Source organism: Diabrotica virgifera, chromosome 8 (assembly GCF_917563875.1).
Source record: "Diabrotica virgifera virgifera chromosome 8, PGI_DIABVI_V3a".
In the NCBI taxonomy this organism is placed as follows: Eukaryota; Metazoa; Arthropoda; class Insecta; order Coleoptera; family Chrysomelidae; genus Diabrotica; species Diabrotica virgifera.
Window position 1 is genome coordinate 71,228,042 of NC_065450.1, and position 14,460 is coordinate 71,242,501.

Here is a 14,460-nt window from a genome sequence, read left to right on the forward strand (position 1 = left end):
GATGATAAACTCCAACAGAAGTAGAAAAAGAAAAATTAACTAATAACAAAAGTATGATAATAACTTCAGGTTTTCGTTGGAGAAGCTGAAGTAACAAAATACTTTTACAGTAGTATTTGTAGAGGGAAATGGTATGATGAAAGGAGTGAGATGAACTGATAATGGATGTATGAAGAAGTATGAATAGACAGATGCAAACTGAATTAAGTTAGGCTAGCTTAGGAAATTGAATATAAGTGACTCCAACATGACAAAAGTTATGATTTACCCTATTATATCCAAGATAACAACAATAATGTTACCTTTTACAAAATTAAATACCTCTTACTTACATATAGGGTACAACTCACATGAGACTACCTCTACCAAATGATTATAGTACGCTTGCTACGTACCACTAAATTAAAACCCGAAAAATATGACTAATAATATAAAACAGCAGGCACAAGCCTGACTAAGTAAAATACAATACAATGAATTAAGCAAAATTAATGAACGAAATTGAAGCGAAGAAATATAATATACAAACGACTTAAATTGACCGAATAAATGAAGATAAGCAAATGAACACCAAAATATCTGGGAAACAAGTAATTAATTGTACAACCTAAATTTACATAATGACACGAAATCGACCAAATTAACAACAAAATACAATAAATACCTTTTTGGCAGATACGCCGAGCTCAACGTATATTACCGCATGATTATACATGAATTTGGGAACTTACTAAACTTATATGTACCTATATTAAAAACCAAATAAATGCAAGTTTCTTTGCAAAATCTTAAGAAAAATAATTAATCAACATAGTGCATTAACCAAATGTCTGTCATATTAACCATAATAGTTACTCAAGGCTCCTTGGGGATTGTAACGCTTAATGAATGAAAAGACGCATTTCCTGGCTTCACAATTTGCGAAAGTGGTATAACACCACTAACACTGAACTGTTCCGCGCTGCGGTAAACAAAGTCAAGATAGCCACGATGATCGCCAACGTCCAGAACAGATAGGCACATAAAATTTTAAAATGTAAAAAAAACTAAGCTTTCAATCTAATAGTACATAAAATAACATTTAAAATAATATTTCACATCCCATCAGATTTAAAACAATGGGAACCTTCTCTGGTGACACCTCCGAGGCTTCTAAAAAAATGCAAGCCATACGGATGCCAAGATTACAGGAAGATGAGGGAGTTCTACAATTTGCAAATCACATCTTATTTGCTCAACGTGGTAAAAGCTCCAACGAGAAGGTTTGCTACTACGTACTCCAAATAGAGTAAAATAAATTAAATATTAAAAATGTATAAACATTTTCTAATTCAATCAGAGAGTACAGCAAGTGTCTATACCGGTTTCGGGGCTTTTTTGACCCTCGTCAGTAGTCACATGCTTTTCTTTCTGACTGAACCAGGATACACCGACGCGTCCACGCAGTCAAGGATTGCAACAAACGAAATGGCTGGGATGCCTTAGCGTCGGTGTATCCTGGTTCAGTCAGAAAGAGGAGCATGCAGTGGCGACGCGTGACTTTTCTAAAGTGTTACCAAAACCAGATGGAAAAAATCTTATTTAAAAAAAATGAAGATCTGGCTAAATGTATATATAGCTTCAATAATATCATTTTGCATATCACTTGAAACTCTCGAAAAAACAGTTGATGTTTCTAGATGTTGGCAAAATTTTTGATCTTTTTTGGCAATTAATGTTAACAATTCCCTGTAATTTTTTTGGCCAAAAAACATACGGTATCTATTATACGTGTGCTAAGGATATACCTTTCTATTTTTTTAACAATTTTATTATGTTTAGCAGTATTTGCTTTTAAAAGCTTGGTTAAGAGAACTTTCGATTCTTGTTTTGCCAAACTGAATCAAATTGGATAGACATCTTACATGTAGGTAACGTAGAAATTTCATGTCTCCTTTTTAAAACTCTAAAACTATTTAAATTGTGAATCTGGTCCACCCATTTTTCTGTAGAAACCAGAAGACATGACCAACAATACAGTCTATTTTTCTTGCAACCACATAACCAAGGATTTTCACTGTACCAACTAAATTTAAAATATCGAACTACTTTTTTTGATTCCTTTTTTAAATTGTTTAAAATACGTCTTTCATTTTCAATAATCTCATTTTTTTTCTTAAAAATTATACAAGGAGAATTACTTTTCAAGGATCGATTACGCAGCGACACTCATCCATGGTTAACTGCTCGCACACTTTTTATAGGTACTGTAACCAAATTTAAATCTGGTAACAGGGCTACTACTGATATACACAGCGCGCTTACGCCGCGCGCCGTCGCTCCTTCAATATTTTCAGACACTAGCCGGTTACGAGCCACAGCGAGGATATAACCATTGCATTGTAACCACAAATGAGACTGGTTATTTATTTAGCGTATGGCTCAATACATGGAATAAATACAATAATAATTGTAAAAAAAACGTACATAATTCAAAAATACAAACATAAGCTTATATAAAAACGAACATAGACAAAATACAGATAAAATATAAGATAATACAAACAGATAAGGTTATATCTTTAAGTCGAGTTGAGCTATCCATTCAAGGCCTGCAGGCGTAGTTTTGAAAAAGTCTTTTGGGTCTCCTCGGTACGCCCTCAATTCACATGTCTCCACTATGTGTTGGATGGTTTGATCTGGAGCACCACAGTCGCAGCTGGAGGCAGGCTGTTTTCCCCATTTATGTAGGTTGTGTGCGCATACTGCATGTCCCGTTCTAATTCGGTTTAGGCTCTTCCATATGTTTCGTGGCTGGTCGAAGCCATCAGGCTTTTGGACTGGGTCAATAAGGTTGGATACTTCAGGTGAGGCTTCCTCAGTCCACAGCGTGCGCCATCTGGAGGTAACATTGAAAGCATCTGCCGTTAGCTGTTGGGCTGTTCTTATGGGTGGTTTTCTGGATGGGAGTCGGTTTGCTGCTAAACTCGGGATGTCTTCATGGATTGGTAGTTGCAAGTTGCTATTTACTTTCGAATACTCCGTTATCAAGGCCTTTTGTCTTCGTAGGATAGGCGGAGGTATGTGGCTAAGGATGGGAAGCCAATATAGTGGAGTAGTCTTGATGCAGCCACTAATCATTCTCATTGCTATATTAAGCTGCGTATCAACTATCTTCACATGACGACTATTTAGCCAGACCGGTGCACAGTACTCTGCCACAGAGTAGACCAAACTTAGCACAGATGTTCGTAGTGTGTCCGCAGATGCGCCCCAGTTGGTACCACAAAGATTCTGGATAAGGTTATTTCTACTACTTATTTTTTGTGCAGTTATTTGTAGATGTTTTTTAAACGAGAGAGTCCTGTCCAAGGTAACCCCCAGATATTTTGGGTAAGGTTGGTAGGGTAGTGCTACATTTCTCATTTTGACCTCTAATTTTTGGTTTGCCTCTTTGTTATTGAGGTGAAAACAGCTTACCTCAGTTTTATTTAAGTTGGGTATCAGGCGCCATTTTGTGAAGTATTCATATAGTTTGTTGAGGTCGTTTGTCAGCACGTTTTGAGTAATTTTAAACTGTTTGTGTTGTACTGCTATTGCTAGGTCGTCAGCGTAGCCAAACTTTCTTCCATCAGTGTCAGGTAGGTCCGATATATATAAGTTGAAAAGCATCGGAGCAAGGACTGATCCTTGGGGTAGTCCATTATTTAATTTCCTCTGTTTGCTTATGTCATTACCGTGGATTACCTGGAAGTATCGATCAGAGAGCATGTTGTTTATTAGTTGCAATATTCTTTGGCATGAGATTAGTTTGGTTAGTTTATAGAGGAGTCCCTCCTTCCAAACTGTGTCGTAGGCAGCTGTAAAATCCACAAAGACTACAGCCGTCTTTTGTTGCTTTTGGAAGCCTGCTTCTATATGCGTAGTTAGACTTAGAACCTGATCTGCGCAGCTTCGATTAGGTATGAAACCTGCTTGTTCGAGTGGGATATTTTCAAGAATTTGTGGGCCTATTCGGTTTAGGATAAGTCGTTCCAGCAGTTTATAGCAGCAACTGGGAAGTGCTATAGGACGATAGCTTTCAACTTTATCGTGGGGTTTATTGGGTTTTAATACAGCAATTATTTTGCTCTTTTTAAAAGCTTTTGGTATGTTTCCAGTTCTAAGGATCAGTGAATAGAACGCAGCCAACCATTTTCTTGTCCTTTGACCGCATTGTAGTAGGAACTCAGGATGTATCCCATCAAAACCAGGCGCCTTGCCAGTTTTCATGTCTCGGAGGGCTGATGTTATTTCTTCGTTGGTGAATTCGTGGGAGAACCTTGGGTTATGTCCGGCTGTTTGACGTAAGTTGTTGAGTTCCTTTTTTATATATTTTGTATGTTCTTTGTCACGTGGAGCCCTAGATAGGGGCACTATTCTGCTAGCTATTTGGTCGGGGGACAAAAAGTGGGGTTTTCGAACGAGCGGGGCACTTCCCCCTAGCTTTCTAAGTAGGCTCCAAGATTGTCTGCTCGATCTTTTAAAGTCCATTTTCTCCGTTGTTTTTATCCATTTATCTCTCCGGGCTTCATTTAATGTTTGCAGTAGGTCATTAGCTACATCTGGGTCACCATTCTCTATATAGTCATTGTAGAGTTCTTCACATTCATTATTCCAGCCTGGGATATACTCTTTGCGGTAACCTCTTGGTATACACTTTTTTGCAGTTGATATCACTGCACCTACAAATCTATCGTAGCTTTCCGGTGTGGCTGGAACCCATCTTATAGTTTTATCGAGTCTGGTAACAGAGTATAATAAAGTGCAACTGAGTCACATAAACTCGCCAGCCAATATTTTCCTGTGTCTACGAGTAGTTGGCTATTTACTGAATTAGATATTGTACCCTCGGAGATCCGTGGAAAAAATTTACACCCAAAATAATAAAATTCAATTTGGCAACACTGTGTGAAAGTTGATAGTAACATATCCTTTTTAAGATAAGCACAACTGTAATTTAGTCCAAACAAATTAATATATTTTTTTGCCAACAAAAATGAGATTTTTCAACCAAATAATGTTCCAAATATAATGTGCAAAATAATTTTTAACCCTCGTAAGGCGGTGCTTAGATTCTTAAGTAAACAACGGTGCGGGGTGCATGTGCATCCCATCTGTATATCCATTTTTTATATGTGAACGCCGGGGAAATTAATTTGAAAAATAATTAGGACTTATTTATTATAGTGTGAAACATAATTTTACAAAAAAGTACTCATTTCTTCTTAAAAAGAATTATTATAGTCGCAAGACAAACACATGAAACTTTTCACAGAATGAGCAACACAAAGTTTTTACACACAATACAGTTATGCCGGGACTTTCGATCTTTTTTCTCTGACATAAGTAACACCGACCTTTTCCCGTAGTTCTGTTATAGTGGAGTCAATGAAGGTGGATATGAGCTATTACCTCCGATTTCGTTGAACCTCCATCGATTTGCATGAAAATTGGTGAGTGGTTAGAAGATATCTCAAGGAACAAAGGTGACATGGTGCCAACTTGCGCTTTTACCCTGGGGGTGGATGCCACCCCTTCTTGGAGGTGAAAATTATTTTATTAAAAATAACCCCATAATTCGATAGAGGTACAAATTTCAAGCAAAATTTGTTATATAAAGTTATTAAAATAAATCAAAACTTTTTGAGTTATTAAAGATCGAACATTTTAATTTTTCTTGAGAAAAATACATGTTTTCAATCAACTTTTCATCAATAACTCAAAAACTGTAAGTTTTTACAAAAAAGTTATTATTTTCAAAATTGAAGCTAATAAAAAATGAAATAAATCCCTTACTACAAAAACCTTTTAGTGTTAACTAAAAGTGAGTTATAGGTAATTGAATGTATATTTTTTTCGGCGAGTAAAAAACTCTAGTATTCAAGCTGAAATAACGGGAAATTGATGCATTTTATAACATAAACTTATAAAACATATGTCAAAGTACTTAAAAATATCTATCAAATGAGCCCCCGAACATGTTGATAGCGTTAAAATTTATGCTCCAAATTTTTTTCAAAATTTATCTTTTAAAAATTTTTCCAAAAAATGTTATTGTTTTTTTTTAATAACTCCGGTCGTGTTTACGATATCAAGTTCATCTAAAAACTATTTAAAAGTTAATTCCAAGTGCTATTTAAGCACGTTGAACCTAATCTTTTAAACCCCTTACTTTTTTAAATATAAAAGGTTAAATGACCCCGGTTGCATGCTCCCCACAGCAAAATTTAAGATCTAACATTTCTATCTCGGTTATCTTTTACCCTATGGAAATAGAAAAACAGGTGAAATATTTGGCACAGAAAAAACAAAAATTTAGTTAAATATAATCTCTTACGTATATTGAGTATTTTTGGAGTTATTATCAAAAGAATCTGAGAATTACAATAATTTTAAAAATTATGATTTTTTTAAATTATATCTTTTTTTCAAAAATATGCATTCTAAACCGGTTAAAATTATCGAAAATATTACTTATGCTAATATAAAGAAGTTTTTGTAAGGATTACTATAAATTTTAATTTTTGTGGAAATGGCGTATGTTTTATTTTTCAATTTTTCCTAAAAAATTCGAAACGGTTCTTTTATTTTCATTATAACTTGCTTAATTTTGACGCTATTACCTTGTTCTGAAGCTCATTTGATAGGTATTCCGAAGTACTTTGGCAAATGTTTAGCAATAATATTTTACACATTGCATCGTTTTCCCGTTATTTAAGCTCGAATACTTAGATTTGAGTACTCGTCGAAAAAAATACACATTCAATTGCCAATAACTCACTTTGAACTATTATTAGTTAGTTCTTTATGTGAGGAATGTATTAAATTTTTTATTATCTTCAATTTCAGTAATAATAACTTTTTTGTAAAAGCTTATAGTTTTTGATTTATACGTGAAAAACCGATTTCAAACATGCATTTTTTTACGAAAAAATAAAATCTTTGGTCTTTAATAACTCAAAAAGTGTTGATTTATTTTAATAACTTTATATAACAAATTTTGCCTATAATTTGTCCCTCTATCGACTTATGGTATTATTTTTGATAAAATAATTTTCACCCCCGAGAAGGGGTGGCATCCACCCCCAGGGTAAAAGCGCAATTTGGCATATGTCACCTTTGTTCCTTGAGGTATCCTCTAATTACTTACCAATTTTCATGAAAATCGATGGAGGTTAAACGAAATCAGAGGTGAAAACCTTCAGTGACTGCACTATTAGCTCCAGATACGTCCAAGACGCAATCATAGCAATCAGAAACGTCCAATTCAGGATACGAAATTTTCATCATATGCACCCAAAAGTAATTTTTTTGAAAAAAGCACGTAAACGCAAAGAGTTTTAAATGCTGTAATGGGTGGAATACGTTTAGAATTGAATTTAATACGAATAAAAAAATGGACAAAAATAAAAAAGTTATTAATAAAGATAGGTGAGAAAAACGAGGTCTGGGGTGCAGCTGCACCCTGCACCGCCTTACCAGGATTAATTGGGTTCTGCTAATGGGTTTGCATTTTGTTGTCATTAAAGTAAAAAAAAACTAAATTTCACTCATTAAATCATTATTGTCCGGTTATTGTCTTAATTATTTTAACTGTACTAATATCCGTCGAGTAATTCTGAATGATAAATAGGTTGTTAAAACATTTTATCTGTAGCGGCTTCTGAAATATCTTAAAAATATAGAATTTCATTGATAAAATGCACATATCCCACCGATCTTCGCTTCGACTTTACTATTAACACATAATACAATAAGATATTTCTATTGGTAAAAATATTGGTAAATGGAATTATTCATCGTCATAAAATATTTGTCTGCAAGATTTTTAACTGTTACCAATGGTAACAGTGGTTACATGAACGCTTCGCCAGTGAGAGCATGTGACTACCGACGACGGGCAAACAGCCCCGAAACCGGTATAGACACTTGCTGTACTCTCTGATTGAATTAGAATATAATACGGCTGCATTTTCAGGTTGCAACGAAATTGAAAATGTGTATACATTTTTAATTTTTAAAAATGTTACTTTATTTTATATATTAGAGAGTGAGATTGTTTTGAGATTTTTTTAACCAAAGAAAAAATATTTGGTACCTCTGATGAAAATATTCAGTTTTTTAAACAGACATTTAGCATCACTTATTTCACATAAGCTTACCTTATCCCTCTGTCACCACCGTCAAATTTGACCCGTGTTGAGCTGCCCCTCCCCCCACTTGCAAAAATTAAAAAACAAATAGCCCTGATTTATGAGTTATTTATGAACTTTCATATTCCGCAAAATAAAAATTTTGAGCTCGTTCCACTGAGCAGGAATTTAATACTTTAGTGAGCTGAGTCAGCCCCCCCACTACTTAAAAATAGGAATATTGAATCGGTTTTTGCGGCAGAATTACGAGCTATTTATGAGCTCTTGAAATTATATACTCTCGATTTTTGAGCTCATCCCCTTCACCCCCAAACAACCCTTTAATTGATTTAACTTAAGAGAAAAATGCTGAAAAAACTTAAAATATATCGTATTGCGGATATAATTCCTATAGCTTATATACTCTACGAATAAACTATGAAATCAAGTGCATTTCGATTATTGAGCTACAACCCCTTCGCAAGAAAACCACCCTATCTTCCCGGCTTAAGAGAAAGTTGTACTTAAATGCATTAAATTAATTATTTGGCGACTACGTATCATTTAATAATTAATAAGCTTCCAAATTACGCGCATTTAGATCAGTAAATTGCAATTTATTTTGTATAGTGCAGTCACTGAAGGTAAGAATTAACGATTACCTTCAATTTCGGTGAACCTTCATCGATTTTCACGAAAATTGGTCAGTGGGTAGAGGATACCTCAAGAAACAAAGGTGACATGGTACCACCTTGCGCCTTTACCCTGAGGGTGGATACCGCCCCTTCTCGGGGTTGAAAATTATTTTATAAAAAATAACTGCACAAATCTATAAAAGAACAAATTATAAGCAAAATTTATTATATAAAGTTATTAAAATAAGTCAATACTTTTTAAGGTATTAAAGATCAAAAATTTTAATTATTCGTGAAAAAAATGCATGTTTTGAAGCGGTTTTTCGTAAATCACTGAAAAACTGTAAGTTTTTACAAAAAAGGTAATAGTAGTTTAATTCGTATAGCTTATAATCTAAGAATAAACTCTTAAATCACGCGCCTTTCGATTATTGAGCTACAACCCCTTCGTAAGAAAACCATCCCTTATTCCCGGCTTAAGAGAGAGTTGTACTTAAAATAATTTAAATTAATTATTTGGCGACTAGATATCGTTTAATAATTTATGAGCTCGCAAAATATACGCATCTCAATTATTGAATTGCCAGTTTCTTTCTATAGTGCAGTCACTGAAGGTAAAAATCAACTATGACCTTCAATTTCGGTAAATCTCCATTCATTTTCACGAAAATGGGTGAGCGGATTTTGATGCTATCAACTTTTTCTGGAGCTCATTTTTGATAGGTATTTCTAAGTACTTTGACAAGTATTTAGTACCTAAGTGTTATAAAATGCATCTCTTTCCCGTTATTTAAGCTTGAATCCTTGGATTTGAACAGTCGCAGAAAAAAATATACATTTGATTACCAATAACTTATTTTAAATTAACATTAAAGGGTTTTTCAAGTAAGCAATTTATTATATTTTTTATTAGCTTCAATTTTAGTGATGAAAACTTTTTTGTAAAAACTTACAGTTTTGAGTTATTTATGAAAAATCGCTTTAAAGCATGCATTTTCTTTCACAAAAATTAAAATATTTGATCTTTAATAACTCAAAAAGTATTGATTTATTAATAACATTTTATAACAAATTCTGCTTACAATTTGTCTCTCTCTCGATTTGTGGGGTTATTTTTAATAAAGTAATTTTCACCCCCGAGAAGGGTGACATATACTCCAGGCTAAAACCGCAAGTTGTTATTGTCAATTCGTGAAAATGAATGGAGATTTACCGAAATCGAAGGTCATAGTTGATTTTTACCTTCAGTGACTGCACTATAGAAAGAAAATGGCAATTCAATAATTGAAATGCGTATATTTTGCGAGCTCATAAATTACTAAACGATATGTAGTCGCCAAATAATTAATTTAAATTATTTTAAGTACAACTCTCTCTTAAGCCGGGAATATGGGATGGATTTTTTGCGAAGGGGTTGTAGCTCTATAATCGAAAGGCGCGTGATTTAACAGTTTATTCTTAGAATATAAGCTATACGAATTAAACTACTATTAACTTTTTTGTAAAAACTTACAGTTTTTCAGTGATTTACGAAAAACCGCTTCAAAACATGCATTTTTTTAACGAATAATTAAAATCTTTGATCTTTAATAACTTAAAAAGAATTGACTTATTTTAATAACTTTATATAATAAATTTTGCTTTTAATTTGTTCTTTTATTGATTTGTGCAGTTATTTTTTATAAAATAATTTTCACCCCCGAGAAGGGGCGGTATCCACCCTCAGGGTAAAGGCGCAAGGTGGTACCATGTCACCTTTGTTTCTTGACGTATCCTCTAACCACTGACCAATTTTCGTGAAAATCGATGAAGGTTCACCGAAATTGAAGGTAATCGTTGATTTTTACCTGCAGTGACTGCACTATACAAAATAAATTGCAATTTACTGATCTAAATGCGCGTAATTTGGAAGCTTATAAATTATTAAATGATATGTAATCGCCAAATAATTAATTTCATGCATTTTAAGTACAACTTTCTCTTAAGCCGGAAAGATAGGGTGGTTTTCTTGCGAAGGGGTTGTAGCTCAATAATCGAAATGCACTTGATTTAATAGTTTATTCTTAGAGTACATAAACTATAGGAATTATATCCGCAATACGATATATTTTAAGTTTTCTCAGCATTTTTCTCTTAAGTTAAATCAATTAAAGGGTTGTTTGGGGGTGAAGGGGATGAGCTCAAAAATAGAAACTATATAATTTCAAGAGCTCATAAATAGCTCGTAATTCTGCCGCAAAAACCGATTCAATATTCCTATTTTTAAGTAGTGGGGGGTGACTCAGCCCCCCCCCACTAAAGTATAAAATTCCTGCTCAGTGGAACGAGCTCAAAATTTTTAGTTTGCGGAATATGAAAGCTCATAAATAGCTCATAAATCAGGGCTATTTGTTTTTTAATTTTTGCAAGTGCGGGGGGGGGCAGCTCAACACGGGTAGTTTGCTGTACTCTCTGATTGAATTAGAATATAATGCGGCTGCATTTTCGGGTTGCAACGAAATTGAAAATGTTTAAAAATGTTACTTTATTCTATATATTAGAGAGTGAGATTGTTTTGAGTTTTTTTTAACCAAAGAAAAAATATTTGGTACCTCTGATGAAAATATTCAGTTTTTTAAACAGACGTTTAGCATCACTTATTTCACATAAGCTTACCTTATCCCTCTGTCACCACCGTCAAATTTGGCGACGTGCTCCTTATAATGGAAATTGGCCTGTCTGACGGCGATCAGCGCGTGTTTCCCCGGCGGAACGTTTCTTTCACGCACCCTGTATTGGCAGCTCACATTTCGAGGGTAAATCCCCGGATAATTGGGACTCTGGATCCGACAAGACCTTCTCGAACATCCCTCTAATAGCCGATCGCAGTACGTTCCGGCGCTCAGTTTACCCCTGGAGACATAAAGAACAACGACATCGAATTATTTATTTGTCTTTGCCGATATAGTATCTACATCAACTAAAAATAGTTAGATGGGCAATTTATTCACTACATTCAAGTTTGACGCCTCGATTTTACTTATTTTATTTATTTAAATCGTATACAGTCTGTTCCAACGAAAATTTGACCCCTCCAGAAACTCAGAAACCAACAGCTTCTTTAAAATTAAAAAGAAAACACGTCAATTTTGAATGGGAGGGGGACAAATTTTCATGCAAAATTCTTGCCTTCAAATGTAACCCTCTACTGCCCCGCATGCATCTAAACATTCCGTATATGTATTTGGACCATAGGAGTTTTCTATTGGTTCGTTGCAGCACGCGGTAATATTTTAACCAATAGGCGGCGAGGTTCCAGATGCATATACGGAATGTTAGCCGGTCCCAAATTCATGTACGGAATGTTAAAAATATCGTACACCGAAAAAGATAAGTTTTTTTAGAGTCTTTTAAAAGGAGATTGATTTTAAAATATTTGTTACTGTATTATTAAATAAAAATAAAACAATTATAGTATTTCGAATGTTATTTGGTGCGAAATTCATATACGGTATGCTAAATATTCGTAGAAAAAAAGACGATTTTTATTAAAACTAGTTAAAATGAGACTGGTTTTTAATAGTATATTATGCAACGAGCATTTAATGATGGTCATTATGAAGCGAGTATAAAGGATACGAAACGAGTTTCGTATAGAGTACGAGCGTCATAATGATAATTAAATGCAAGCTGTATACACGATTTTTGTTCTATGATCATTCACAAGAAAAATATATTCAAATTTATTAATTTTGTAACGCAAACAAATTAAGTAGTTTGTCAGTCTGACAGTTTGTTTACATATTGAGAACTGTCAAAGCGTTTGTATTTGACTCGCCATTGGTTACTGCGCGTGTGCCACCTTTATCGCGAATGTCATATCGCGATTCTATAGGGCTTTTCATTCACAGTCAGTTGTTTCGAGCTTCTGTCATATGTCGTATAATCCGTGTATATTTATTATATTACAAAGATTATACAACATATGACAGAAGCTCGAAACGAATGACAATCGATGAAAAGCCTTATTAGTTAAAAATCTGTATCTGAATGAAACTCTGTATCATAATAAAGTTCATTATGATAGAGGTAGTGACATCATAATTGATATATAGGGCTTTTCATCGATTGTCATTTGTTTCGAGCTTCTGTCATGTGTCACATAATATTAATATATCTACGTCATACGTTTTTGTTTTGTATTATTGTATATACCAATAACGTATGTCGTACATATACTAATATTATGTGACACATGACAGAAGCTCGAAACAAATGACTGTGAATGAAACACGTGCAAGTCATTAAAAATTCTGAGAAAGCGAAATCTTAGTCAAATAAACTCTAAAAAAACTTATCTTTTTCGGTGTACGATATTTAAAATTCCGTATATGAATTTGGGACCGACTAACATTCCGTATATGCATCTGGAACCTCGCCGCCTATTGGTTAAAATATTACCGCGTGCTGCAACGAACCAATAGAAAACTCCTATGGTCCAAATACATATACGGAATGTTTAGATGCGCCCCGCATCGACCACCACTTTTTTTAAATAGCAAGTGTAGTCGAGTGGCACATCATTTGAAAGGTAATTTTTTTCTCTAAATGACGCTCTATTTTTGTTTATTTACGTAATAAGTTTGAAGATAATTTTGGACTTAACAAGTCTATTATAAATTAAAATCCGGTCAACTTTTTCATCAAAATAGTTGGCAAATAACAAAAATTACCGGAGAGCCAAATTTTGGTGGAGAGCTAGAGTTTACCATATCAAATAAAGTTTTAAAAGTCCCCATCGATCCCTTGTGTGCAACAAAAGTTATTCGGAGTCAAAGGTCAAAATTTGAGATTTTTTGGATTTTTCTCGAAAACGGTTTTATCAAAAAAAAAACATCAAACCAAAGTTGTACATAGATCTTAACATTCTCTATAAAAATAGTCCTTACAATTTTTTTCCTAAGAGTTACCATTCCTGAGATATCGCGATTTTAAAAGTTACTTTATACATTATATGCACATATTAAAAGCCACGTATATACATAATGTGGTACTTAAGACAAATATAAATGCCTATTTGTGTCTCTTTTATATAATACATTATACTATTCTGAAAATATTTCTTCAAAAAATAATCAGTCCCAAACTGAATTTCCACTATCCACGTGGCCTTGAAAAACATTTGGCTATAGGTACCATTGTTTAAAAAAGAACAGATTGTCTATTGTAAACAATGGCTACAGTATTGTCCGTAGGTTTTGTTCATATTATCTGTTTCTTTTAGTGCTAAAGGTTAAGTTCAAGTGAATTTAAGTACTTATTACAAGCATCTACCATTTAGCAGACATTACGGGCTTACAGTGACAGTGGTATTTGATGGCCACAGTGACTCGTTAAAGAATATTAAAGCTGGAGAACAACGTCGTCGAACTACAAAAACATTATCGGGTTCCGAGATTATATTTGATGACAGTTTCAGCGAATCAACAATAATTTTTCGCCAACATTAATAATAAATCTCGTTTCATTTCCATGTTAACTGACAAATTAACAGCTGCGAATATTGAAGTGAAACAAGCTAAAAATGACGCAGATGTCATTATAATTGAGATAGCAATTGAAACATTTAAGCGACACAACAATTGTAGTTGGTGAAGATGTTGATTTGGTAGTACTGCTTACTGCAAGGGCTA

General features: G+C 33.9%; 1 protein-coding gene across 1 annotated transcript in view; it reads right to left on the minus strand.

The window, feature by feature from the left end:
- Positions 1-14,460, minus strand: part of LOC126889755 (uncharacterized) — a 1,061,577-nt gene that overhangs the window by 63,763 nt on the left and 983,354 nt on the right. The window contains exon 6 of the mRNA XM_050658328.1: positions 11,444-11,680. Within this exon, the coding sequence (XP_050514285.1) occupies positions 11,444-11,680 (237 nt within the window). The remainder of the gene's footprint in view (positions 1-11,443; positions 11,681-14,460) is intronic.